Here is a 24,909-nt window from a genome sequence, read left to right on the forward strand (position 1 = left end):
AATAATAAAAAGTTCTGCTGTCTGAACAAATCGGTTTAGAAATTGCACAGCAGAAAATGAAGGACTGCAAGGGTTGCATTAGGCTACTAGATGAGACCCCTGTATCTCACAGTGTAGCCTACATAGATTAAATAATCCATTGGTCAAATTGGCATTTCAGGGACAAGCAATTCTGCAGTCTCTTGATTTAAGTAACAATATATTAATATCTTCATGTTTTCATTGTTATTTTTCATTGCTTCTAAACTGAAGCCTAAATTCTTTATATATCCGATAGCTAGGCTACTATCTATCAGTCATGTCAGCTCAGGGTCACGCCTAAACATTCACGATCAAGACGCACTGCATTATCATTTTCAACCATTAGGTGGCAATAGATCATAAGGGAGCAGTTTATAGCCAAACATTTAAACTTGAGACAAAGCTGTATGTTAAGAGGGCACATTGATTTATCAGTACAGTACTTATCTTAAAGCTGCTGCTGGCTATGTTGAATTACCCAAACATTAAAAGCACATAGGCAATGAACCATATATCTGGAGTCATTCATTAATCAAAATAATGTCCTTGATGAATTCAAAATGAGTTTTAGTTATGCTTGAATGACACTTCTGTTTAAAGACTGCATAGTTTTCAGATATGGTCAGTAGGAAAATTGATTTTAAGAGCAGTTGAGAGGATTGTTGTAAATATGAGAGTTTAATTAAAATTCATGGTTATGCATTAACTAAAAGAGAACTGAGTCAAACTGGGGATCTTATGTTTCCAGCAATGGTCAAGAATGCACTGTACTCACAAAACCAATAAGCAGTGAAAGAGGCAACAGCTCTGAATAAATAAATCCTACACAAATCTCTTTTAAAACCAGTTGCCTTCAGGAAAAATGTCACACTATATTGCACATGGCTGTGCTTTATTATTGCTAAAGCTGAATAATAATTTATATAGTCTGATTAATTATGAATGAATTTATGACAGCTAAATTACAACATTCAAAACTATTTCAATTTAGAGATTGTGTAGTGAGATTATAAGATCTCATACTTATTATTACTCATGCTTGCTTGTTGAAATAGCACACCTGAAAAACACAGTACAATGTGCAATAATTGATCTAACACAAACACTCCTCCTGAGACCCAGATAAAAAAGTTTTTTGAATTTAGTATTTTTTTAATTGTTTAGAGCATATGAAACAAATGGAAGGGGAAAAAAATATTTGAAAAAAAATATCTGTTTTATTTGTTGTGCTATGTCCTCTGTAGTGGACACCATCTCAGTTGTTTAAAAAAGAAAAGGCTATGAAATGATAGACAAAACCAATGTTATCAAACTATGCTATGAAAGATATAACGGAATGAATTGATATACTATTTTACTTTATGCATTAATATGTGGGTAAAATGGCCATAAATTGGTAATCCCATTCAACACAATGTATCTAATATGAATATTAATGTGTTCTTGCGGGGCAACATGTAATGAAAAAAAGTGCAATAATGGGAGTAATAATTGGCAACATTTTCATAATAATATCTAATATTTCATAGGAATATTGATACATAATTTCTTTCCTTCACTTGTTGTGTCTCCCAAAATGCCTGATAAACATTAAGTCCTGCTGTCCTCACAGTGGACATGCATGAAATCAATGCCCTGTTTTGTAACAGAAAGCCTTATTTTTATAATAAACCCCATAACATGTTCCTGAGATGTTGACAAACGATTTGAAAATTAGTCAGATTTGAATGATAATTACAAAATATTATCACAATTCCATAAGAGTAGGCTACTAAATTTGATCATTAAGCTAATGTCAGTCATTGTTAAAGACCAAGGAGAAGTTGTTTTTATGGTGAAACGGAACCTCCAAACATGTGTAATCTCTGAAAAACCCTGAATGTGCTCTTTACAGGACATCCAGACTGTGACATGATGCCAGAGAAATTTGCTAAAATATAATGTCCACTACGGGGGATAAAAGTCCATTCCATGGTCCCAGGACGATAAAGCAGTCAACAGCAGTGCAGGGCTCCAGGAGAAGAAGGAGGAGGATTGCCTAATGTTTTAGTGCAAAGCTGTAGTAGGCTATTAAAAGACTGCTGAACGATGTCATGAGTCTCCTCCTCCTCCTCCTCTCTCGCAGCTCCACGACACGTCCGCTCAAGACATCCACGCACATGGTCCACGCATTCTTCAGTGAGAACAGGTGAGGTCTGATGAGTTGCTCAGTTAAACTTTATATTTCACACTCCAACTCCATCCGCACCAGCTGTTAGTAGTGTGAGTGCCGTAGCAGAGCCGTGTGTGAGAGACACAGCTAATACTACACTAACTTAACTGATAGCTAACAGATGTGGATGGGAGTCAGAGATGTTTTCTTTGTCGTTTATCCTATGGGGGAAAACGTATTACTACCCCAGCGGTCAAGTAACATTGAAATTATGGAGTTTGACGGGAAATCGTGAGATTGGCAATCAAATGGTTTTAAGACAAAACCTGAACAACGTGTTTTTAACTTCCTCTAACGTGTCACGCTCGTCCTGGAAAGGAACAATGTAAATGACGGACTGATAAAGAGACGTGTTTTATCGACCATATAAGGTCGAAGCGCTCATAAAACGATAGAAGATAAAGATTGTTTAGTAATGCTGTCCGTTTTTTATGCTGTTATAAAGTGAAGTAAGCCGTGTTGTGTTGGCGCGAATCGACCATTTAAACCCTGGTACGTTACGTCTATGGAAGTAGAATAATGTCAAATGTTTTTGAAATAAAAAGCCTGTTGAATTGCACTACTTGGGAAAAAAAATAGGCATTGCATTAACCATGCTTGCATTTTAATGCATTGTATTTTTAGTGCTTAAATTTTTATGGGCTGAAATTCAACATGGTTGAATATTTAAGCTGTGAATATTTCAATTAAAAACATTTCAAACACCTTTTCATTATTAAAAATTCAATAATCCATATTCACCTTTCATATTTCACTTCCAAAATATTCAAACTGTTTAAAAATACAACCAATAATATTCAACAGGCAATTTTCGGTCCATTTTATTTCGCTTTGCAAATTCGCTTCCACAAATTCAGTGGTTCAAATTCGACAGTAAATTCAACATTGACGTCCAGGAACTGCAGGAAAAGCAGTAGATTGCCGAGCATACTCTCCATCTGCTGTTAGTCTACCTCACCATCAGATGGTGCAAAAGCGCTTGTTGCTGATGAAGACATTCATTCATAAAATGAAAATGATTATCTGTGTCAGTATATGCGGAAAAGATGATAAACACACAAAAGCTGTGTTTATGTTTCATTCAATAACTTCATTGTTACTTTCCCTGTGTATTCTACATGTCATCAGCTTTCTCTACCATGAACAGGATTATAATCGGTTTCCCTCAATACCTCATACTCAAGGATTTCCCTTCCGTTGATAGTGATATGAAAGACCAATCTTGCACCTTATTAGGGAAGTAGGCTATTATATAGGCTACAGGCAAGAAGATGGACTCAGAATATGAACTTAACGCGCAAAGTTTCATGCTGAGCGTTTCGTGATATACTGGCATAAAATCAACACATACATATATATATATATATAGTATGCATACGTGTATTGCATTAGCTTAAACTGTCACAGCACTTGCATATTGTCCTCCTATTGTTAGTTTAACTGTAAATCGCTTTGGATAAAAGCGTCTGCTAAATGACTAAATGTAAAAATTGGCTTGATATTGGACATTAGCACATTTAGGGACCGTCTCTAAAGTTGCATACAACATTGGCATACACGTTTCTAACTTCAATAGCAAACTTAAATTTATTTGAATAAATATCAAAAATCCAAAGGGTGCGCATTATGCCTGACACTAAATGAACACTTTACAGTTGGTTTTATGACTGTAAGTCGTTCTATTCAAATGCTATCGGAGTTAGAAACGTTTATACCAAAGTCGTATACACTTTAGAGACGGTCCCTAAATGTGCGAATGTCCAACATCAAGCCATCAGTATGCAAATCTATCACTGGGAAACGCTCAGCATTAAGCTTTGCGCGTTATTCTGAGTCCATCTGTTTGCCTGCGAGTTTGGTCTTTTACATCACTGTAGTCCATTAAGCTACGTTAAGTGTTGTATATGTCCAGCAGGGGAATCCTGAAGTATTGAGGGAAACCCTAATAGCCTGCATGCAGCACATCGCCACAATATAAAGTTAAGGCAACTAAACAACCAAGAGAAATATATGTCAACCTCAAAAATGTAACATTGGATCTGTATATCCGCATCGGGGAATAACATTATAATCTCGTTCACGGTAGAGAAAGATGCATGTAGGCTACACAGGAAAAGTAACCGTGAAGACACTGAATTTAACATAAAACAGCCGTCATAATGATCACAAATACACTTACATTTCTGTAAATGAGTTTTATGAATGAATGACTTGTTCTAACTGTTACTGGTCTTCAACACGCGCTTTTGCACCCCCTGCTGGTGAGGTAGACTAACAGCAGATGGAGAGTATGCTCGGCAATCTACTGCTTTTCCTGCAGTTCCTGGACGTCAATGTTGAATTTACTGTCGAATTTGAACCACTGAATTTGTGGAAGCGAATTTGCAAAGCGAAATAAAATGGACCGAAAATTGCCTGTTGAATATTATTGGTTGTATTTTTAAACAGTTTGAATATTTTGGAAGTGAAATATGAAAGGTGAATATGGACTATTGAATTTTTAATAATGAAAAGGTGTTTGAAATGTTTTTAATTGAAATATTCACAGCTTAAATATTCAACCATGTTGAATTTCAGCCCATAAAAATGTAAGCACTAAAAAATACAATGCATTAAAATGCAAGCATGGTTAATGCAATGCCTATTTTTTTAAGTAGTGCAATTCAACAGGCTTTTTATTTCAAAAACATTTGACATTATTCTACTTCCATATACGTCAGAATGTTGCAGCGCGCCGATTCCGTGGAAGCGTTAATAAATACAGAAGTGAGGTAACGTTAACTTATCACTGAGGAAATGGTTTTGTTTTTACAACCAACACGATGTTAGTAGATCGTTCGTATGTATTTAAGCGCAAGTAGCCTATGAAATATCATGTTGACATCACTTTCTTGTTCTTAATCACTTTTTGATTAAGTTTCATAGTCTAGAAAAGGTGTACATGCTTCAAAGCTGTCGTAATACTCCTGGATACATTCAGAACAGCTGTGGCATGCACATTTTGTTCCTGTTTGTCATTTATTATGCAGCATTATATAAATCAAGTGGTGCTCATTGCAGAGCCAAATGACATTCAGTTCCTCCTGTCATGGGGTTGAGTTTGACCTAGTCCAGCTCCACCTCTGTGGATCTAATGGGTGAAAGGGACGGTTGGACTTTCTAGCTCCACCTATTATGCCCAAAATACATCCAGAGAGGGGGAGCTGAACTTCACTCTCCACCTATCGCTCTGCATTGAGCAGCCCTTGTAAATTGTCATTTTAAAGGGATAGTTCACCCAAAAATGAAAATTGTCATCCATTACTCGCCCTCATGTCGTTCAAAAACCCGTAAAACGTGTTCATCTTCGGAACTCAAATGAAGATCTTTTTGATGAAATTGAGAACTTTCTGTCCCTAAATTGGCAGCTACGCAACTGACACTTTGACGCTTTAAAAAGTCCACAAAAAAATCATTAAACTAATCCAAATGAATTGAGCTGTTTAGTGCACATTTTCTGAAGAGACACGATCGATTTATATGATGAACAGATTGAATTTAGGCTTTCATTCACATAAACATTCTTCAACCTCACACTTCAGTTATGATAAACAGAAGCTCAATCATGTTCACTTGATGTGCGAGAAACAATGAGGTTCATTCTCATGTTACGCAGCACGTTTGAGCTTCCGCAAAAAATCTATGATGTTTGTTCTTGAGTGAATGAGGTTCTGTTGAGCTTCATGATCAATGTTTAAATATGAATAAAATTCTAAATAAAATCGGATTAATATGTGACTCTTACAAGTGGAATTCTTTCATATTTGATGCATAACATACTTTTCAAATGAGCATGTTCCCATGTAGCTTTAGTGTCAAATGAAAGGCATTATCTCTAGTTGATTTATCTCTTTAAAACAGTTAGCTCTGCATGGGTTTGTCGATGGCCACACCCATCCAAGTGTTGCCTGGTTTTCTCTCTCACTTTTCTTTCTCGCTTTCCTCTCTGGTTCCCTTACTGATACCACTGCAGTCGGTACATGACGTCCTGGGCAGCAGGTGTGGGCAAAACTACTGAGACTCAATTAAAGGACTTGTTCTCTAAGAGGGTGTGTTAAAATTGGTGTTGGAGAGATTGAGCTAGTATTTTTTTTAAAGTGTTGAATGAGTCGGAAATGTTTTGTGTTGTCAACAGTGTACCACAGTAGTTGTATATAGCATTAACTGAGTTTTTATCTCATTTATCACCTTCTAGATTGATGCGGAAAGAAAAGTGCGATGAGATTCGGCTGATACTCCAGGCTTTAGGTGATCAGACCCTTGTGTGGTCCAACATCACATACCTTATTTTTGTAGTAATCTTTCTCTTGAGTTTAGTCTCCCCTTCTGAATTGAGTTCATCATGGGGGATTCCACCTCCACCAGCTCCATGCGTCTGAAGCAAGAGATCTCGTTACTGCATGGCGTTTGCCTCATCGTGGGGAACATGATTGGCTCGGGCATCTTCATTTCCCCCGTTGGTGTTCTTGAGAAAACAGGATCTTACGGTCTATCACTGGTGATTTGGGTTATTGGAGGAATCTTCTCTGTTTTTGGTGCCCTGTGCTACGCCGAGCTGGGCACCACCATTCGCAAGTCAGGAGCCAGTTATGCCTACATCCTGGAGACCTTTGGGGGCTTCCTGGCCTTTATCCGTCTGTGGACCTCGCTGATGATCGTGGAACCGGCCTGCCAGGCGGTCATTGCTCTTACTTTTGCTAATTACTTAGTGAAACCATTCTTCCCCACCTGCTCGGCTCCAAATGATGCAGTACGGCTCATTGCAGCTCTCATTATAGGTAAGTGCTCTTCTGCTCATGCATGCATGGAGAGATTGCTTTGATAAAGACAAATGTAACAGCACTTTAAACAGTGTACATAGTGGTCAATAAAGGCTTTCCCTGAGTTTCACTAATGTTTACTGTTCACACAGCTCAGTGTGTGTGAGATTACTCTGAAAAGAGCGCTTCCTGTCAACATGTCAAAAATAAAGTTTTGCAGCAGAGCGTAGTAATGAATCTGCATACTTGTATTTAGGTAATTCTTTTAGTTTGTGTGGTTGCCTTACAGTCCCTTTATTTATTTTCATGCAAAATATAAAATGCATATATTGGAATATACTGACTGGAATAAAACTGAAACTATTATGGTTTTGATTAATTGAAATAAAATTAAATATTAATGTTTAAAAACTTAAAGAAAGTTAGAAATAATGCCTTGGCAACTAACTGAAATAAAATAAGTTGGAGTACTAAAATTACTAAAACTAAAATGTAAATTAAAGCTAATTTGAAATATTTTTTATATAAAAAAAATTAATAAAAATTACAAAAGCACATAACAAAGTTAATAAAATTAAAAGGAAAACTGAAATATTAATAAATACTATAGTAGTAGTAGCCTATGCTAGGAGAGTTTGTGTTCTTTTTATTACTTTTTAAACCCCTTTAATACTGCAGTAATTCATTTTAATGGAGGACTTTTTTTTCCTTTCTTTTCCTTTTGATTTTCTTCATACTAAAACATTGCATGACAAAATATGAATTGATAAAAGTAATTGCAACGAAAACAATGTGAATGTCACTGTCACTTCCAGTGAGTTTTCTCGGGGATCCTCTTTTTTCCTTTATCAGAAAGTGCAAATTTACTCTTGTGGACTGTTGAATTGTGTGATTTTAATATTAACTAGTTAAAATTACAGAATTCAACAAGTGAGTCTTCATTACATCAACATGAGGGTGAATAAATTATGTCATCATTTTCATTTGACTAAAGTACATGCTCATTTTTTCTTTTGCATAAACTTGTACTTTGTCTCTCAATTTTGTCTAAATGGAGTGAGTAATGTCTCTGCAAATCTTGAAGCATGTTTTCTGTTGGTTCAGCTGTTAATTCCACTGCGGCTGCCAGCCTGCTCTCTCCATTCGTGTCAGTGTTGGTTGGCATTTTATTCATGCCTCACAAATACTTTCCCTTTGGACTGGGGTCCGTAACCCTGCCAAGATTTCCATGAAACCTTTAAGAATTCATTGGTTATCCCAGATTGAGACCATGTGCAGTGTGTTTGAGTTCAAGGGAATTATTGGGTATTTGTCACCTGTGGCATGTTTTGCTACTTACTGCGGCAAAGTCCACTCACTGAAGTACTTGACAAACAGTCGGCCTAAACCACAAAGCTACAGGCTTACATAACAGTGTAATTCTATTCTACAGGATTTATTTTCCTTTTTTGTGACAAGTAGAACTTTATTTGGGCTTGATCTGTACAATTTCATCAGAATGCGGTGGCTTTTGGCTGAGATTAAAACAGGTACACAAATGCTTCAGTGAATCTCCTGGGTGTCAGAGCGGCATCTGCAGTTCTGTAGCAATAACATTTCAGAGCCAGAGACGGTTGGCAATGAGTGAATTACTGTAGGACTTTGTTGGTGAAATTAGATGCCAGAAGTTCCTAGCGTTTACTATAGTATCTAATGAACGGAGGAACTTGAATTACCAGTCATTAAAACCGCAGGGGCCGATGCTTTACTCTGTCCTGAATAAACACACAACTTAATTTTATAGCCCTGGACAAACCTGTCAGTGAACCAAAATACTTAAAGGGTTCATTTTCATTTTTGGGTGAACTATCCCTTTAAATGGGAACTTTTGTCACATTGGAAATTTGACATTCATCTCGATCAACAAGGTAATACAGTAATTGCTAAACATGACCTGTTACCCTAATGATCAGAAGTGACACTGAGAAATACCTGTCAGAAAGGGCAGTATAAAAACAGTTGCAACCAGCAATTTTACTGTTTAAATTGTTAGACATTTATATGGACATGCCTATCTCTCTTTCCTCTGCAGGTCTTCTGACCATTGTGAACTCCATGAAGGTGAAGTGGGGGGCCATTCTTCAGGTCATCTCTACTGTGGCTAAAGTTCTGGCTCTCATAGTCATTATCATCGCTGGAATGGTTGTGCTGGCCCAAGGTGTGATCATACTGACACCCATGTAGCTTACTATATACACTACTGTTCAAAAGTTCGGGATCAGTTGTTTTAAGTTTAGTTTTTTTGGGAAAGAAATCAATATTTTTATTCAACAAGAGCCATATTCGGATGGGATTAACTTTACAAGGGTAGATGGAGTAATGTAATTTTACAGGACGTCTGTAAAATTAATGGCCAATTCGCACAGGATAAGACATCTCAGTAAAACTGAGAAGTGAGAGGGGTTACTCGATTTGCGCATCGCCGTCACCCTCCTGTTGTCATGTACGTATTACGTTGCTTCCTGATATCACGTGCGCAAACACATATAACCTATATTTATATAAAACAGTTTCGTGCCTCTAACAAGTGCTTTCGATCTTCTTTCTGATCTGAATGGTATGTGGAAAACACTTGAGTTTTGCCACAGACTTGTCCCAGCATCTAGAACGCAACTGAATGCTTTTAAAACCTCGAAATGACAAAATGTTTACGTACATATTTACTGCGGGAATATTCCCATGGTTTTACCTGAGGTAATTTTTCCGGACCTTTTTACTGAAGGTAAAAGTCGCCGTAATCTTTACTGACATCGTCCGTAGTGATTACATGCTGTCCTTTTGAGTTTTCTTATCAAAGAATCGTGAAAAAATGTATCTCAGTTTCCAGCACAACTGTTTTCAACATTGATAACAATAAGAAATGAGAACCAAATATTATAATGATTTCTGAAGGATTATGTGACCCTAAAGACTGGAGTAATGGCTTCTGAAAATTCAGCTTTGCCATCACAGGAATAATTTGTATAACGTTTTTTATCAAATAAATGCAGCTTTGGTGAGTCATTACTGTTTGTTTTGGATATTTGATTTGGATATTTGACTCTATTTGCATTGCTCTGCCACAGGAAAAACAAATAACTTTAGGGATTCCTTTGAGAACTCTAAACTGGATCCAGGAAACATGGCTCTGGCTCTGTATGCCGCTCTGTACTCATACTCAGGCTGGGACACCCTGAACTTCATCACAGAGGAGATTAAAAACCCAGAGAGGTATGAATATTCATGACATTTCACTTAATATAAAGATAATCTCCTACAATTATATGTTCCACTCCTTGTGAGTTAGTAAGACTCAATTATAATTTCTCATATACACAGCAAAATTGGCTCAACCAATGGCATGAGTTTGGGGCAGGATTTTCTGTTTTACTGACCAAAAGACAGATGGATGTGTGTTTGGAAAACCTATTTGAAAACAGTCATTATTTTTGCCATCCCTTATGGCACAGAAACTACAGCTTGAATGTATGTCCAGCAGTTTTGTTACAAATCAAGTAGGAAGTTCAAATATGTAAGAGAACTCAGTTTCATTTTCTCTGCTACAGAAACCTGCCATTGTCAATAGCGATCTCCATGCCCATTGTCACAGTAATCTACATCCTGACTAATATTGCCTATTATGCAGTGCTGGATATGGATACATTGCTACACAGTGAAGCTGTGGCTGTGGTGAGTAAAACTTTCTTGGAGCTGAACATGATATAAAAAAAAAAAACGACTTGGTCTGTTATCATCAAGCTACTGCAGCAAAACTCGTTTTTAACCCACATGATCCTGGATGTCACATGCAAGTTAATTGACAGCATCTGTTTAGTTTATTTGCTCCAGATTTGATCATGTTTTCATCTCCTGTTACACTGATCTAGTTAAGGAGAGCAGCTTGAGGCAGCTTCCTCTCTCTGGAGATTCTCGATGACATTAGTCCACAGCCACAGACGCTCTCCTGCATGTAATTAAACTAGTGTGCTTCTCTGTGGAAAGTTTTTATATCCATAATTTGTGCCCCACATACAGTTTGCAGTGTTTGATACATTGTTTTGTTTCTGCTGTATCCTTTCCCATTTTTATACGCAGAGACAACAGTAAGTTCTTCCAAAAAACATGTTCTCTGTTTGTTTACAAAACAGCAAAAGTTGTCCGCACGAGTATTCAGACCCAAAAAAGGTTCTATAAAAAAAGAAAAAAAAAACAGACCAGAGAGCAGATGTTTAAGCTCATAGCTTTCTTCAGTGCTCAGTTCTGTTTGTTTGAGCATTTCAACACACAACATTAGCTCAACCAATGGTGTGCATTTAGGGCGGGAATATGGCTGCACGATTAATTTAAAAAAATTGTGAAATGACTTAGTGTTATTATCAAGCTGCAAAGGCTGCAATTTAAGGTTACACTTTATTTTAAGATGTCAGTATTACAGTGTAATTTTACATTTAAGTACTGAGTAATATTAATTAACTACATGTACTTACTATAGGGTTAGGATTAGGATGAGGGTTTGGTTTAGGGTTAATTGCATGTAATTATGCATAATTGATAGTTATTACTACAGTAATTATATGTAACAATGACACTAAAATAAAGTGTTACCCAATTTAATAGTGCGTATTTACATTTACATTTAGTCATTTAGCAGACGCTTTTATCCAAAGCGACTTACAAATTAGGACTAATTTAAGCGAGTCATCATAAAGAGGCAAAAAACAACAACAACACAAGAAGTGCTCAAAATACGAAGTTCAGGTATTATTCAGAGTAGCATAAGCCTGATAAGTGATGTTTCAAAGGGAAAAGCATTGGGTTTTTTTTTTTTTTTTTTTTTTTTATGAGGTTAAGTGCTCACGGAAGAGATGGGTTTTTAGCTGTCTTTTGAATGTTGTCAGGGATTCTGCATTCTGGATGAGGGTGGGGAGAGCGTTCCACCAGCATGGAACTGTGAATGAGAATGTTCTGGAAAGTGATTTTGTGGCTTTCTGCGATGGAACCACGAGACGTCGCTCGTTGACCGATCGTAGGTGTCTGGTAGGGATGTAGACTCGTAGGAGTGAGTGAAAGTAGGAGGGAGCTGAGCCTGTGATGGATCTGTAAGCAAGCGTCAATGCCTTGAACTTGATGCGAGCAGCGAGAGGTAGCCAGTGTAGAGAGATGAACAGAGGAGTGACGTGGGCCCTTTTGGGCTCGTTGAAGACAAGACGAGCTGCAGCATTCTGGATCATCTGTAGGGGTTTGATTGCACATGCTGGAAGTCCAGCCAGAAGGGCATTGCAGTAGTCAAGCCTAGAGATGACCAGGGCCTGGACGAGAAGTTGTGTTGCATGCTCAGTTAGGAAAGGCCGGATCTTCTGATGTTGTGCAGTGCAAACCTGCAAGATCGAGCTGTCTTTGAAATGTGGTCTGTGAAGGTCAGCTGGTCATCAAACGTTACTCCAAGATTTCTGACCGACCTTGATGGGGTGATTAATGATGATTCTAGCTGGATGGTGAAGTCGTGCTGTAGAGACGGATTGGCAGGGAGGACGAGAAGCTCAGTCTTTGCCAGGTTGAGCTGCAGGTGATGTTCCTTCATCCATGTGGAGATGTCCGCTGTTCAAAGTATTTCAAAGTGAAGCACAGCCCTGTGTTTGTTTACATGCGAGCAGCTCACGATCCGGTGTTTTCAGAGAGGCAAAATAAAAGTGTGATGGTTTAACATTTGAAAATGAAGAAATTAAAGGTGCAATAGGTGATTTTCTACAGAATTGTAATTTTTTTTAATGCTGGTTGAAAGTCTCCTCATATCCTGATAGCAATCACTATGTTAAGCGGTCTAAATGTATTTTTTATTAATATATTTCATCTGTGGAAGGCGTAGGACCATAAAATATTTGTCTGAATTAAATGATACCGTGTTCCCCGTCAGTCAACGTGTGTTTGCATACCACTGCACTGCCTGTTCACGCAGACATCATACGTCATCAGCGCGTTCACGTACGCTGTGCAGCGAGAATGGCAGGCAAACTACTAACTTTCCTTCTGAACCCACAACACGTGGCAATGCACTTTGCCTATGCAGATAATTCAGTGAGATTTGACTCTTTTTCGCTATGTCCTGAAATCGAATATGAATAAAGCTGAAATACATTGCATTCTTTCCTTTATGTCAATAGGAAAACTTCTGAACTGGAGGGATTTCACAATTACATACATATGTATGTAAGCAAGCGCTTCTGTTTCTCCCCTCATTGTAATGTAAAGTTTTCTCACCGGTGAATGACACTATGTAATCCAATAATGTTTGGTCTGTGTGCGTTCATGTTTTGGAGGAGGTGTGGCTTTGGACACCGATTGGCAGGGAGGGTGGGATCATGTGCTTTCAATGCTAGCAGGCTAAAGTTAGCATTTCCTAGATCACCTATTGCACCTTTAAGATTATAAGAAGATTATAGTATTGCAATTTTACAGTTGTACTGTAAAATATTATCATTATTATAAATTAAATTATATTATATTATTATAAAATTAAAAAATATATATTATACCAATATAATTATTACATTTTTATTTTTATAGTGAAATATTGCAATAGTAATTATCTTATTTTATTTACTATTTGTATTTGGTAACAATAATACAAACCAATAATAATATTATTATTATTATTTATTTTAGTAATTTAATTGCACATTTTTCCAAATTGTGTTGCCCTAGGCGGGAATATCAGTGACCAGAAACCTGTTTGATAAGTTATTTTTAGGGATGTACAATATCTGTACAAAAATCTATAGCATTTCAGTTATGGATATTGTATTTTCAATTGTTCATGCTCATTTCCTCTATTTTTACATTTAGATCACCTCTGCCATCATCTACCGCTCAAAGTTAATCTTGAAAAAAACACTAATAATTTAATAAAACTGTTAAATGTAGTCTTTAGCCAATCTCAAAATGAATATCCATTTTTCATTCTTTACATTATAATGTTTCGATGCCTTAATTCTCTAGGATTTAGATCTGCTGATTTTATTGTTTTATTTATAGTCTTATTTAATTAGACAAAACTAGTATAGAATGACAGCCATTTATTACTACTTTATTAGATTTATTAAATTATTATTAATAAACACTTTTGCTTTTGTATCTAATACAGACGTTTGCTGACTATGTGCTGGGATATGCTAGCTGGCTCATCCCTATATCTGTGGCCATCTCCTGTTATGGAGGCTTAAACTCCTCTATCATTGCTGCCTCCAGGTAAAAGTTTTGTTCTAAAAGTCTTTTGTTGTTTGAGTCGATGCCTAGTGCCAGGAATTCAGTTTCTTTGCCAAATTCTTTTTTTCTTCTAGGTTATTCTTTGTTGGCTCACGTGAGGGTCATTTACCCAACGTCCTCTGCATGATTCATGTCAAGCGCTACACACCAATTCCAGCCCTGCTGTTTAATGTGAGCTGTCAGGCTCAGACATGCCTGTACTATTTAAAAAATCCGGAATATCTACATTCTACAACAAAACAGGATGATTTTTTTTATTTAACCTGCTTTTAACCCTCCTCCTACAGGGTGGCATGTCACTCATATTCCTCTGTGTGAAAGATGTGTTCCAGCTTATTAATTACTTCAGTTTTAATTACTGGCTGTTCATCGGCCTTTCCATAGGCAGTCTGATCTACCTGCGTATTAAAGCACCTGACATGCCCCGACCTGTTAAGGTAAGTCAGCAGCTCTGTTCCAAAACCTAGTGATCTACCTATCTTCCCTCTACCTATGTAGTCCTAACCAATCCTAACCATTATAAGTTACTGATTCTGACTTGTCTACATCTGCAGTAACACTATGCAAGCAAGTAGTGCTCCACATGTAAGGGTGAGCCTTAACTCAATTGATTTCAATAGAGTGCAATAGTCAGGTTACGGTAGTGAAGTATTATAAAATGTATATGCCCTCATAATCTTTAATCAAAATAACTTCCCCTCCCACTTGCAACGGCATCTTTTCTCTGATGTGTTTTTCGGCGTGACAGGACCATATGACAGGACAACATGTCACTCATGAGATCATGAATGAGATCGCAGCCATAGCAAACCACAATGATCAAAGATCAATCAATATCTGATGGACAAAATCAATCCCTCCCTACATTTTTTTCTTGTTCAAGAATCCGTTTCACTGGAAATATATCACAAGAGGAAAAAAAAGAGACTATTGCAATTATCCATGATTCCATGAAATCTCCACCAATCAGAGAATCTAAACAAACAAATCGCGCCATGTATATTCAACATAGCTGAATCAATTAAATTAAGTTCTTAATCTGTCATTTTTATTTCAGTTGTTATTCACAATGCTTCGTGAGATTGTAGATCTTAAAGGGCACCTATTATGCAAAATTCACTTTTACATGGTGTTTGAACATAAATGTGTGTTGGCAGTGTGTGAGCAAAACCACCCTAGAATGATAAAAATCCACCCAGTGTTTTTTTTTACAATCTCAATAAATCATAAGCACTGTCTCAGAATGAGCTGTTCTAAGATTCTATGCAATGTGACGTCACTTTGCACAGGCCCCTCCCACGACTGTTGATTGACACTGCAGTTTGAGCATAGACCCGCCCTGAGTGAGCTGGACACAGTCCTCCATTGTTTCGACTCTTGAGCAGCTGTAGACAGGAATGTCTCCTAAGCGATTGAGGTGTGTTGTTGTTGGATGTAAGAATGAACATATCAGTCTTCATTTACTCATTTACTTCATTTTCATTTACTTCATTTACTTCATTTACTTCATTTACTTCATTTATCAGTCGTTGTTACTCGAGGATGGATCTGTACTGTTTGTGATCCAGCTTACACTCTCCGGAGCGACAGGACTAACGTTACTGATCACGGCAGAAATGAAAGTGAGAGCGCGCACTTTATGACAGCTCATCGAGTCATTTTACGGATATACAGTTTACCAGTTTATTTAGCACCCACTGAAAAGGTGTGTTTATATTTGTTTACTGTTAGTTGTAACGAGTGTTTTGTGTACTTCGCTGTGTATGTTGTTGATAATGAAAGGGAGAGAGAGAGAGAGTTTATGGATAAGTCAAGTCAAGTTTATTTGTATAGCGCTTTTCACAATACAGATTGTATCAAAGCAGCTTCACAGTATTAAATTAAAATAATACAACAAAGTTTGTTTCAAGAGGAATTTATTGATTGATAAAATTAAATTAAATATCCCCAAAATATCCCCAACTGAGCAAGCCAAAGGCAACAGTGGCAAGGAACCACTGATAAGACTTTAATGCTCACTTCTTATACTGTTTATTCAGCTCTTACTGTGATTCTCTGGAGTAAAACTAACGCTTCATCTTTTGTGTGAGGTACAATAAACTTCACTGAACTCGTCAGTATATTTTGGTCATCATTCGGACAGGGTCTGCTACAGCAGGCTTGTATTAATAGTGGATAAAAGCAGATGACAAGTAAATTATAACCATAATTAAACTAAACTATACCTGTTCTATCTCCATACAGCATATATTCTCTGGCTCTGTGGGCATTATTGTCCGACTCCGAGTCGAAATGAACACCGCAACTGAGAGTTTCTGTTCTGATATCATCAGATGAGATTGTCCTGGGTCTGAGTGTGAGCTCGTGAGGCTCCGCCCCCTGGGCCGGCAGCAGCAGTTAATTTGCATTTAAAGGGATACACACTAAAACAGCGCGTTTTTCTGAGCCCCCAAAAAATGACAATTTAAACATGCTGTAAAAAATTATCTGTTGGGTATTTTGAGGTAAAACTTAACATACATACTCTGGGGACATCAGAGACTTATTTTACATCTTGTGAAAAGAGTCATAATAGGTGCCCTTTAAGCCGTTTAGTACAATCTTGTAAATGTGTGTTTTTGTCTGATTTTCTAATCAAAGTTTGTAATGTTTTAATTCACATTGTAGCTGGCTGAGTCAGTTCATGGCTTATTACGATTTAACAAAACATTCATTGCTGCAATATCAGAACTTTAAAACAGAGCTTTGTTTCTTGCCAGCTCATCGCAAAAAGACTCCTGGAAGACCTGTAGTAGTCAGCCAATCAGATTTAGACTTTTGCCTTCTACTTCAGTTTTTAGTGCCATATCAGATGTCTAAATCGTTCAGCTAACGGGGTGTGGGCGGTCCATGCATCAGGAGCACATTTATTATGATGCCTTAAAATACTTCGATAATAGCTTATGTCATATATTTAATACTTGCTACACTGTTGACATGTTTATTTCTTTATTGCCCTGGTTTATGATGTGCTTAATTGACTCTGTGTGTTTTTGTTTCCATGTAGCTGAGTCTGTTCTTCCCTATAGTGTACTGTCTGTGCAGCGTGTTTCTGGTGGTTGTACCGCTCTACAGTGACACCGTAAACTCTCTAGTGGGAATCACTGTGGCGCTCTCCGGAGCTCCTGTGTATTACATATGTGTGCACCTCCCGCCCAGCTCCAGACCTGCCTTTCTGGGACACATGCTCGGTGAGTGAGCACACAAACACCCAAGAACCTCTCGGTTCTCTTGTTTCATTTCTATTAGTTTAGCTGGGCACCTGCCTCTCTTTGATTTCTGCTGCAGGCAGTATGAAGTGTTTGTTTTTTAACATACATGTATATGTTACAAATACATACATGTGGTGTTGTATATTGAATTTGAACCCAAGATATATGTGCTCTTATGAAACAGGAGTGTTTTGACCCGTATAATGGTCCGTATGTACTGCAAATCGTTTTACTATGAACAATGACTGTAGTGTTTTCACCCGCCTGCCTCCATGTGCATTACAGAGAAGAATGGCATGTTATTCATTTTCTATTCATTTTTGGCCACACTTTAAATTACAGTATTCATGAGGCTGTTGTATTGAGTAATAAACCTCAGTTAATGTGCTTAATGCAGACTAATTAGAATGCTATAGAGACTTTGGTTTGGGTTCTTTGAATTGAGCCTGTAAACAACGATCTAGCAACAACTCAGAACACCTTAGCAATCATGTAACTGTGTCTCTTATGGTATTAATTTCCACGGGCAAGCATTGCTCACATTTCCTTTAGACAATATAGTTAATATTTGTCTGAAATTATCAAATTTTAATGGGTGCCCCTTTTTTAAGGCCTTTCTGTAAACGGCCACTGTTATTATTGGCTTATGTCATTGCATAGGAAACAGTATCAACGTCCACTCACTATTGCATGTTTTGAAAACACTATCCATATAAAACTAATTTACAGACAAAGCATTATGGACTCATTTACTGGTTGGAATGTACAGTAGCTGCTCTCAGATCCAGTATAGTTCTGACTTCTTTGTCTTTCAACAAGTTTCTTTCACAAATTGCATTGTGCCTCATTTCCAAAACAAAATGCTCCGAACAAACATAGTCCTCCGACTTGATCTGGTTTGCCTTTAAAATAAACCATCAACTTGTTTCTGACGCTGGGATGAAGTCTGTACAGAAAACTGTTTAAACTGGACATGTCAAAGCATACTTTCACTCTTCCATTTGTCCTGTAGTCAAAAGACTCAAGAGCGTGGAGTATGTCAGAATCTGAATGCACATCTGTATACTGTATCCAGTGTAGACAGCGTCAGTGATTATAATGGGTTCTATATGCTTTTGACGTGACGCAACGGTCACATACAGTGTAGGCAAATGTCAGACGTTAAGCAATTGAATGCCAGTGGGTGGAGCCTTTGATGCCACGATGTATAACTATTTATCGATGTCTTGCTCTAGAGGCAAATGTCTTTGCCTGTATGACTTCACAGATCCCGCAATATCAAAAGAGCCTTTTTAGAGCTTGATTAAATAAAAGCTTTGATTATAATAAAGAGGAGGATTTTTAGAGCAGGTAAATTAATCAATACCATTTTGATCTTAGACATGCAGACCAGTTAAGAGGATTTTAAGTAAGCATAGGCTTCTCTGACTATTTCGCGCACCATTAGTTTTGTACAGAGATTTATTTAATATTCTGGATGATTTTTTACATAATGATCTTTGAACTTTTTCTTTTTTCAGATACACTTTCATTGCAAACACAGAAGCTGTGTTATTGCTGCGTGGCAGATCCCGGTTTGGACCTGGACAATCCGCCTGAGGATCATAAAAAAGAATAAACACCGGCTGTAAAGGAAGCTAAACCAATAAAGCTGGATTACCCAGACTTCTTTGAGAATAAGCCAAAATTCAAGCCAGGACCGCATGTCTGCACCTTCCAGTCTGAGCGTGCATGGAATAGAGCAATGGCTGTAGATGGAGATTAGATTGAAATATTTATCTGGGTAAACAACTGAACTGAACTGAACATAGACAAATACACACACTGTGACTGTGTTTAAACGCTGTGTGCAGTACGAGTTAAGACACAATGCAGTGGACCATTCAGTTAAAGACTGATGTCAATGTGACTGTAATATGGTTTTCTTGAAATCAGATTCACCGGCTTTTTTGTTCTTAAACGTTTAGATTGTTTCTCCTTTAATGAGCTTCTTCTGTTTTACCTATATGAGGCTCCTTAGATCAACTTTTATTAGGCCTGTTAACTGAAATCGGTAGAGACATTAAAGATGCATTTGTTAGATATTGAATTTTATTTACTGAGATGAAGGATTGTTTTATTGGTACTCTAGACTTAAAAGCCATATCCTTTTTATACTTGTAGCTTCGGTTGGGAAAATTACTTCAAGAGATGTTAGTAAAGTTGAACTAATTTCCCCTAATGGGCCTAGGTTTCTTTCTCATATCAAGTGTTTCCTTTTAGTCCAAAGCATCAAGTGTTTTGTCATTTACTCCAGACCAGATAAATGTAGATGTTGTTTTTAGAATATACTATTTTTTTTTCTTTTCTCTGTGATTGACTTTTATTTTTGCCGGCTTTTCCTTTTGTCTGTTTTATGATGGATTATTTTCTTTGGCCCCAAAAATAATGTGAAGATTCAGTCTGTATTTCCATGTATGTTGTGAAAAGCACTGTTTTATGGGAGAACTGTCATTGTGTGCAGAAATGTGTTGTTACCATACAAGGCTATATAATGCAGCAGCGTTTGAGTGTAGTGTTCGCCAGTTTTGGTCAATCTCAAATTCACATGTTTCTGAACAGTTTTATTTTGTATGTTTTTTGACACGCACAGACACCACTTTAAAAACTGCCGGTCAGAGGTGACGTTTTCAAGGATTTCTAGACGAGTCCATCAGTTCCTCATTAGATGGACCTTTATAGAATAATAAACCAAAGAATTGTTTACAGGTTTACCAGCAATTATGAAGCCTTAAGATACTCTTGGTAGTAAATATTTAATGTCTTAAAGCTGCTAAATAACGGTACATCTTGCCATTGCTCTTTTATATTGTAACAGTTCATCCTTCTTTCCGAAGTCATATTTGAATCTGTCCAGAATATGTCCTGCCCTGTTGTTATTCATTACATATAATTTTGACCCACAAAATCACATTGTTTTTTAAAGGGGTTGTTTGTTAGTCACCAAAAACAACATATTTAAGTGTTGATTGTCTTAAGTACTGTATGGTCATAATATGTGCCTTAAACAGTTGTGATTTATATGAACAGATTATCAATATTTTGTGAAGAACAATCAAATATTACACATATAGCCTTTTGGGTGTCGATGTTATAAACCTAAGCTGTTCTGAATGTTCTTTCATTACATTCCATTTTGTTTTTATGTTCATGTGAGACTTTGTAGTACTGTTCATTGGTTTCTATTATTTATTGCATAGATGTAGAATTGTACACACTAAATGACAATAAACAACACAAAAAGAAACCTTTGGTCGGTTTCCTTGTTGTTCATTTATAGGACAAGCATCACTCTTACTATTGCTCATACTCAAGGGTTACATGTTTTTGGCATGTAAATTCGTGATACACATGGGTGACACCTCAAACCATGTGACTTGTTCAACAGAAGTGTTGTTACTTTTCTACGCGGTTAGCTTATTATTTGCATTGTAAAAGAGACTTATATTTATGGACTGTCTAGATAGAATATCATAAAATCAACCACCTGAAAAAAAACCCCACCCTAGCAACTGCATAGCAACACACTTAAAAACCTCCAGAAAACCTTAGAAACTGCGTAGCAATATACAACCACCTGCATCAGCCTAGGAGAACACCACCAGAGGGCGTCATAGGACTACAACTACTTTATTCCTTCAGTATCATGTGATTATCAGAAGAAATAAACCGTTTTGAATGACTTTGTAAATCGGATTGATTTAGAGTGGATTTGGATTAATGTATTAATGTTTCTGTTTACCATGTTTCACTTACTGCATTCATTGATTTATAGTTATTTAAAAATGGAGTGTCTTTAATTAGTTGCCTATTTGAAGCGAACTGATATATTTTACTGAAGTATGATCTCAGGCTCGTTGTCATTTTAGTAGCCTATTATTCAAATGCTACTAAAGTATTTATTATTATTTTGATTTTGCCTTTATTTTATATTATATTTTCAGTTTTCATTTTAGTTTAATGAAGTTTTAGTAATATTGTAGTAGTAATATATGTTGTAATTTTATTATTTATTATTTATTAATTTATATTTATGTATAGTTTAATATATTTTTATTTCAGTTTAATCATTTGAGAACTTATTTAAACATATTTATTTCAGTAATTTGCACAGACAGCATTTCAAATTTTTCATTAAAGACATTTTTTTTTCCGTTGAAGCTTTATTTATATTTGATTTGATTTCAGCTGGTTTGATTTTTTTTATAATATTTATTTACATTATTTTTAGTTTATAAATAGTTTTAGTTTTTAGTTAACAATAACAACACTGGTGAAACGCATAAGATCACACAATGAAAAACAGTGAAATACACCTTTCAGTCAAAGATATAGTGCATGTTCACTGTCTGGTATCCAATCCCTTCTTTTGTCCAGGAGATGACTAGAGTCATGTTTCAGTTCTGTGTGTGTGTGTGTGTGTGTGTGTGTGTGTGTGTGTGTGTGTGTGTGTGTGTGTGTGTGTGTGTGTGTGTGTGTGTGTGTGTGTGTGTGTGTGTGTGTGTGTGTGTGTGTGTGTGTGTGTGTGCCCAGATGTCAGCCATGGATACTAGGTGGTGCTCCCTGGATGAAGAAAAGCTGAGTGGCGTCTGTGTGTCAGAACGGCAGAGGGAGTTGGGTTCCCCTGACTCATGCATAAAATATAGATCTCAGGCAACGCAAACAGACTTGTTGAGACGACAGATACGCAACCAGACAGAGAGGAAATAGTCTACTTTGGAAACTGGACGAAGACCCTTAAAGGGTCCAATGTTTGCTTTGGATATGAGCTCATGGTTGGGGGACAAAAGGTGAAGTTTGGACTGACGCTGTTCAATGACGTCCTGTGGGCACAGTCTGGCGCACAGCCATGGAACTGTCGCGAAAGCTGCACTGGATTCGCAACCGGCCCTGGAGGCCCCGGGCCCATCACAGGAAGTTCAACAGTGAGTGTGATATGTTCATGTGTGTGTGTGAAAGAACATGCTGGAAGGGTTGATGAATACATCTTATCCCAGTGTAAATGGTCTCTTAAAAATAAAGGTTCTTTATTGGCATTGATGGTCCCATGAAGAACCTTTAACATTCATGGAATCTTTCCACTGGACTTTATAGTGGAAATAGGTTCTTCAGATTCTTAAAATGTTCTTCACACTAAGAAATAAATTGCCCTTTTAGAAACTGTTCACTGAAAGGCTCTTTGGGGAACCAAAAATGGTTCTTCTATGGCATCGCTGTGAAAACCTTTTGGAACCTTTATTTTTAAAAGTGTAAATGACTGCTGAAACTGAATTGCTTTATTATACAATGTACTGATGGTATCCATATCATAATGACATATTCAAATCACATTTGTATTTTGTATGGGCCTGTCTGCTTACATTTATGTGTGAAGAAAAGGAGGGAGAGCATGAAGTGAGTGTGAAGGTGAAGTGTCCACAATGGCTCCTCTTCTACTCACTTTCTGCTTGAAGATAAACACCATGGGTGCCCGGGATCGAGTGTTGGTCACGTTCTGGCTTGCGCTGGGCTCTGATTGGCTGAAGGCCAGCACTGCTGCTTGGTGATTTGTTCTTCAGATTAATGGCTGACTTGTTCAGCCATAGGTTCACTCAGATGTGAAATAACAAGGAGTTTAAAGTGTCTTAGTTTCAGTTCTAATCCATATTGTTGAGTTACAAAACTAGTCAGGCCACTCAATCAAAAGCTTACAGATCTTTGTAGAGGATCATAGCTTTGGTAAAAAGCATATTTGGAGGGTTCTTAAACTTCTTAACTTAAAAATGGATTATTATAATATAATATAATATAATATAATATAATATAATATAATATAATATAATATAATATAATATAATAGTATTTATCCTTCAGAGTTTGGAGAATTTCGATGCCTTGGGGATATTTTGTATTACATACTATATTATGGATATTATATTATGGACTAGTTTAAATTTAGTCTGAGGTTCACTGTTTTCTAGCCCTAGTTAATTGAGAGTTAGGTCCCACTTTATATTAGGTGTCTTTAACTGTGTACAAACATTTAAATGAATCATTCGATATAATGCACTTATTTTGTACATTTTTTTTTTTTTACATTGTACTTATATTTTAAAAAATTGCCTGCATGTAATTACATTTGCAATTAATTTCAGTAATTACATCTATAACTCCACCCTTAAACCTACCCATACCACCAAACCTGTCCCTAACCTTACAGGTATCCAACCTCTATAGCAACAAAAGTGTTTTGCAATACAACATGAACACAATAAGTACATTGTACTTCTTTTTTATAGTATTTAAAGACACCTAATATAATGTGTGACCGAGAGTTATTTGCTGTCTGTGTGTTGTGGTGTACAGCAGTCCTTTCTGTGTCTGAGAGAGAGCCAGAGACATGTGATAGCTAAAGACAGCCTAGCACTAGGCCGCACATGTGTGCATTACATTAAGTGGACTACAGATTTGGAAAGAGCAATAAAGTGATGCAGTTTACTCTGCCCTTTGTCTCTGTAAAAGTGTTTATATACACAGCCAAGTACAGAATATGCAAATATGGGCAATTTAGATATAGCTTAATGTGTATAGCATAAGTGTGTCCTGACCTGTGTTACTGTGATTTACCTGCAGGGATTTAGTTCAGGCTCATCATCCGAATGCCTTGTGACAACAGAGGGAACCATTGGCCTCAGAATCCCTTTGCATAGCTAATTAACCATAGCCATGTTTTAGCTTTGCAGCTAATATGCAAGTGATTCATCCTCTGCAAACCTAAACATAACAGCTACAGCTGCTGCTGCTCTGAGAATGTTGACCATGTGCCATGAATTCCGCCTCAGTCACTCCCAGATTTGTATTAATTTCCACCTGTTTCTCATTTGGGGAGAGTCTGATCTGTGCAATGCTATTTATCTTAGTCATGCTGAGAGTTGGCCACCTATTTCACAGATGTTGTCTCAGAAAATGGGAGTGACGGTGCATTCACAAACACAGTTATTTTAGGCCCTAAACATATTCTACTCAGTACTCAACTTTTACTCAACAACTTTTATTTGTTTTAATGGCATTCAAACTAAATTTTTGGTATACTTGAGATATATTTATTGGTCATAATTTGAGAGAAATTGCGCACAAGAATGAAACTTTTCACAGTGCGCATGTATATCAGGCAGCTTTCTGATTGACTTATTTTCTTTTTGGTGAAAAATAATAACTATGTTTCTATTTAAAATTGTGAATATGGAGTATCGCAAAAAACATTTGCAAGGCATCCCATTAATTCAAGAGGGAAAAAAATATACATTTCTAAAAATATCTGTAAAAC

At 36.9% G+C, this 24,909-nt stretch overlaps 1 protein-coding gene across 4 annotated transcripts; it reads left to right on the forward strand.

The window, feature by feature from the left end:
• Positions 1–2,071: 2,071 nt before the first annotated feature.
• Positions 2,072–20,846, forward strand: LOC309510425 (Y+L amino acid transporter 2). Of its 4 annotated transcripts, none has more exons than XR_014210364.1 (10): positions 2,072–2,209; positions 6,468–7,050; positions 9,104–9,229; positions 10,137–10,281; positions 10,617–10,740; positions 14,192–14,295; positions 14,388–14,484; positions 14,601–14,750; positions 15,603–15,730; positions 15,840–17,502. XR_014210364.1 is itself a non-coding variant. In XM_082185182.1 (10 exons), exons 2-10 carry the CDS (start codon positions 6,615–6,617, stop codon positions 19,180–19,182), a joined length of 1,464 nt encoding a protein of 487 aa, XP_082041308.1. In that variant the 5' UTR covers positions 2,072–2,209; positions 6,468–6,614; the 3' UTR covers positions 19,183–20,846. The 4 variants fall into 4 exon arrangements, 3 of the variants coding, with proteins under 3 accessions (XP_082041308.1, XP_082041310.1, XP_082041309.1); XM_082185182.1 differs by lacking the exon at positions 15,603–15,730 and adding an exon at positions 19,085–20,846 and having other exon boundaries at positions 17,360–17,543; XM_082185183.1 differs by lacking the exons at positions 2,072–2,209; positions 15,603–15,730 and adding exons at positions 5,573–6,321; positions 19,085–20,846 and having other exon boundaries at positions 17,360–17,543.
• The last annotated feature ends 4,063 nt before the right edge of the window (positions 20,847–24,909 follow it).

This window comes from Leuciscus leuciscus, assembly GCF_965113295.1.
Source record: "Leuciscus leuciscus genome assembly, chromosome: 12".
NCBI lineage: Eukaryota > Metazoa > Chordata > Actinopteri > Cypriniformes > Leuciscidae > Leuciscus > Leuciscus leuciscus.

What these genes read in the sequence shown, in the direction of transcription:
- LOC309510425 (XM_082185182.1), top strand. Translation starts at nt 6,615, where the DNA reads ATGGGGGATTCCACCTCCACCAGCTCCATGCGTCTGAAGCAAGAGATC. An exon ending in CATTGCAGCTCTCATTATAG is followed by an intron (nt 7,051 to 9,103) that starts GTAAGTGCTCTT and finishes TTTCCTCTGCAG; the next exon opens with GTCTTCTGACCATTGTGAAC. An exon ending in ACAGTGAAGCTGTGGCTGTG is followed by an intron (nt 10,741 to 14,191) that starts GTGAGTAAAACT and finishes TATCTAATACAG; the next exon opens with ACGTTTGCTGACTATGTGCT.